The 2,501-nt window shown below is 36.0% G+C and overlaps 1 protein-coding gene across 1 annotated transcript; it reads right to left on the bottom strand.

Annotated features, from left to right (window-relative positions):
* Positions 1 to 411: 411 nt before the first annotated feature.
* Positions 412 to 2,123, bottom strand: LOC129882878 (protein VAPYRIN-LIKE-like). Its single transcript, XM_055957366.1, has one exon. The coding sequence runs from the start codon at positions 1,966 to 1,968 to the stop codon at positions 586 to 588; it is 1,383 nt and encodes a 460-aa protein (XP_055813341.1). The 5' UTR covers positions 1,969 to 2,123; the 3' UTR covers positions 412 to 585.
* Between the last annotated feature and the right edge of the window lie 378 nt (positions 2,124 to 2,501).

The following is a 2,501-nucleotide window of genomic DNA, read 5'->3' as shown; positions in this document are numbered from 1 at the left end:
CTGCTTTCCAAACGCTCCTTGCTGGTGCAGGACTGTTTAGTCCAATCCAAGATTCTAATTTTGGTGTCTTAAATGAAACGAGTGGATTAGATTCAGTGAAAGAAATAGAAAGATCAATGACGGAACATACAACTAATTTTATGATGTCTTTTTTGTGTGTGTTAACATTCACTTGCATCACATACCATGAACACAACAAAAAATAATTTATCTGCATTCAAAGATTTAGTTCCAAAGTAAAGCCTTGAATTGGTATTCCTCAGTGCTTTACAAGAAGCCTAAAATCTTGAAATGGCAAAGGGAAGAAACAGCAGGAGCTCCAAACTAGGACAAATATCCTTTCATTTGATCAGTGATGAATTTACTAATTCCAATTCAGAAGAATTCAAGATTTTTGAGTGCCAAAAGTTGAAAAAATCATATTTTCTGAATTTAACAACAGAACATAATAGGCTCCTAACTTTTCAAGGTTATTCAGATTATACAAGTTATCGATGTAGTAAAAAGAAGTCTACAAAAACTTCCACATTAGCCAAAAATATACAAGAGCCTCTCCCAATTGAGTTAAGTCTATTTTGCTCTTCACTATACAAAGTTGTAAGTATGTAGATGTCCAAAATCACAAGAAATCACTTCTTTAGCTTTGAAGCTCTTCAAATTAGCCTTAGCACCTTGAGCAATCAAATACATCGCCACATCCTTTTGTCCAGCCTCAATAGCAAGATGAAGCGGTGTGTATCCACAATAATCAACAACATCAAGCTTAGCTCGGTTGTTTACCAACACCTTTACCACTTCAACTCTACCTTTAAAAGCTGCTCTATGTAAGGGAGTCCAGCCATTCTGATCCTTTCCATTCACATTCGCCCCTTCAGCGATACATTTCTTGATATCAGCAACATCCCCTTTTCTTGCAGCCTTATGCAAAATGTCTCCCAATTGTAAATGATCGTACAATTTAGTATGGCCTTGATCATTAGCAAGCTCATACGCAGTCTTCCCTTGTTTCGTTAGAGCATATTTTGCAAAATTAGAATGATTTAGTAAGACGCCAACTGCTTCAACATGGCCTTGATGAGCAGCAAAATGCAAGGGAGTCCATCCTTGAGAGTCTAACATATCTGTATCACTCCCTACTGAAACAAGAAACTGAATCACTTCAACATGTCCGTTAATTGCTGCTATATGAAGGGGAGTTCTACCTTGTGAATCAATTGAATTCAAATCTATATCAGCATAACCCAAACAAAGAATCTCCATCAAGTCCACGCGGTCCATGGGAGCTGCATAATGCAGAAACCTATCAGCAGAGTTGTCAATAGTATAACCAGACTCGATCAGAACCTGAACAGAATCAAGATTTCCAGATTTCACAGCCAGTGACATAACGGAGTCTCCATCCGAGTCCCTTCTATTAACATCAGCACCAGCCTGAATCAGAGCTGCAATACAATGGGAATTCCCATTCTTTGCAGCAAATTTAAGCAATGAATCAATCTGACAACCATCACACAAAGAAATGGCTTTTGGAAGAAGTAAACTGACATCCAATAAATTATTGGATGAAAGAAGAAACTCCACAACTTGTGGACCAACAAGAGAAATGGGAATCTTGGCATCTTTGAATATATGTGATCCACTTCTTGAGAAGAGACGGCGAAGATCATCCTGACTTGCTTTACCAGTGGGAAGCATCGATGACTTAACCATAACGGTGTCTAAAGGCGTTGAAACAGGAGGTTGATCACAAGAATCAGTCAAGAAAAGAGTGAAGGAAGCTGTTGACAGGGGACGAATAATCGTAAATGGATGTGAGAAGGAGAAAACAGAAGGCTTTGTAGTAGAGAAACCAACAGCTACAGACATGGTGTGCATAAGATTGGTTAATTTGAAAGTTGCACAAGATTTTTGGCCTCTGATGAAACAAAGTTTGAGTTCCTCCAAATCAGGCTCAACAAGTCTGTCCATGCTTTGTTTTCTTTTGAGATGAAACAATTTTGACAAACTTAGAAGAATGGTGTATATGGGGTTTGCTCTTCTAATTAATAAATGTGAATGATATGATGATTGATTAGAGTAACATAATTGCAAAAAGACTGATGGTGATGTAATATTAAATCTTTTCTTGTAGTATTTGAGTATTATATGTTAATTGTTCTCATCTGAATGATCCAAATACATTTTTAAATCAGTATAACTTTCTTCATTTCAATTTATTTGTCTGATTTTAACTTGAATATTACAGTCCTGAACTAAAAATAGGTAAAATGTATCAAAATATCCATTATAAAAATTGTGGTATGATATAATATACAACTAGATTAGAATTTTGAGTTTAGTTTGGGTGATTAATGTGGAAAGGAGGATGGTGTTACTGTCACTTTGTCTATAGAGACACAGACAGAATGAACATATTTTCAATATTTAGGTGTAAAATATTGACAACTTTTTTGGGCTGCGTCATCTACAGATTGGATTATTAGGAATTTTCATTTTTAAGT

This window comes from Solanum dulcamara, chromosome 3 (genome assembly GCF_947179165.1).
Source record: "Solanum dulcamara chromosome 3, daSolDulc1.2, whole genome shotgun sequence".
Classification (NCBI taxonomy): Eukaryota; Viridiplantae; Streptophyta; class Magnoliopsida; order Solanales; family Solanaceae; genus Solanum; species Solanum dulcamara.
The sequence above is the reverse complement of the archived record's forward strand: the minus strand, read 5'-3'. Positions and strand labels throughout refer to the sequence as shown.

Excerpts from the sequence above, each read along its gene's own strand:
- LOC129882878 (XM_055957366.1), bottom strand. The coding sequence starts at position 1,968 with ATGGACAGACTTGTTGAGCCTGATTTGGAGGAACTCAAACTTTGTTTC.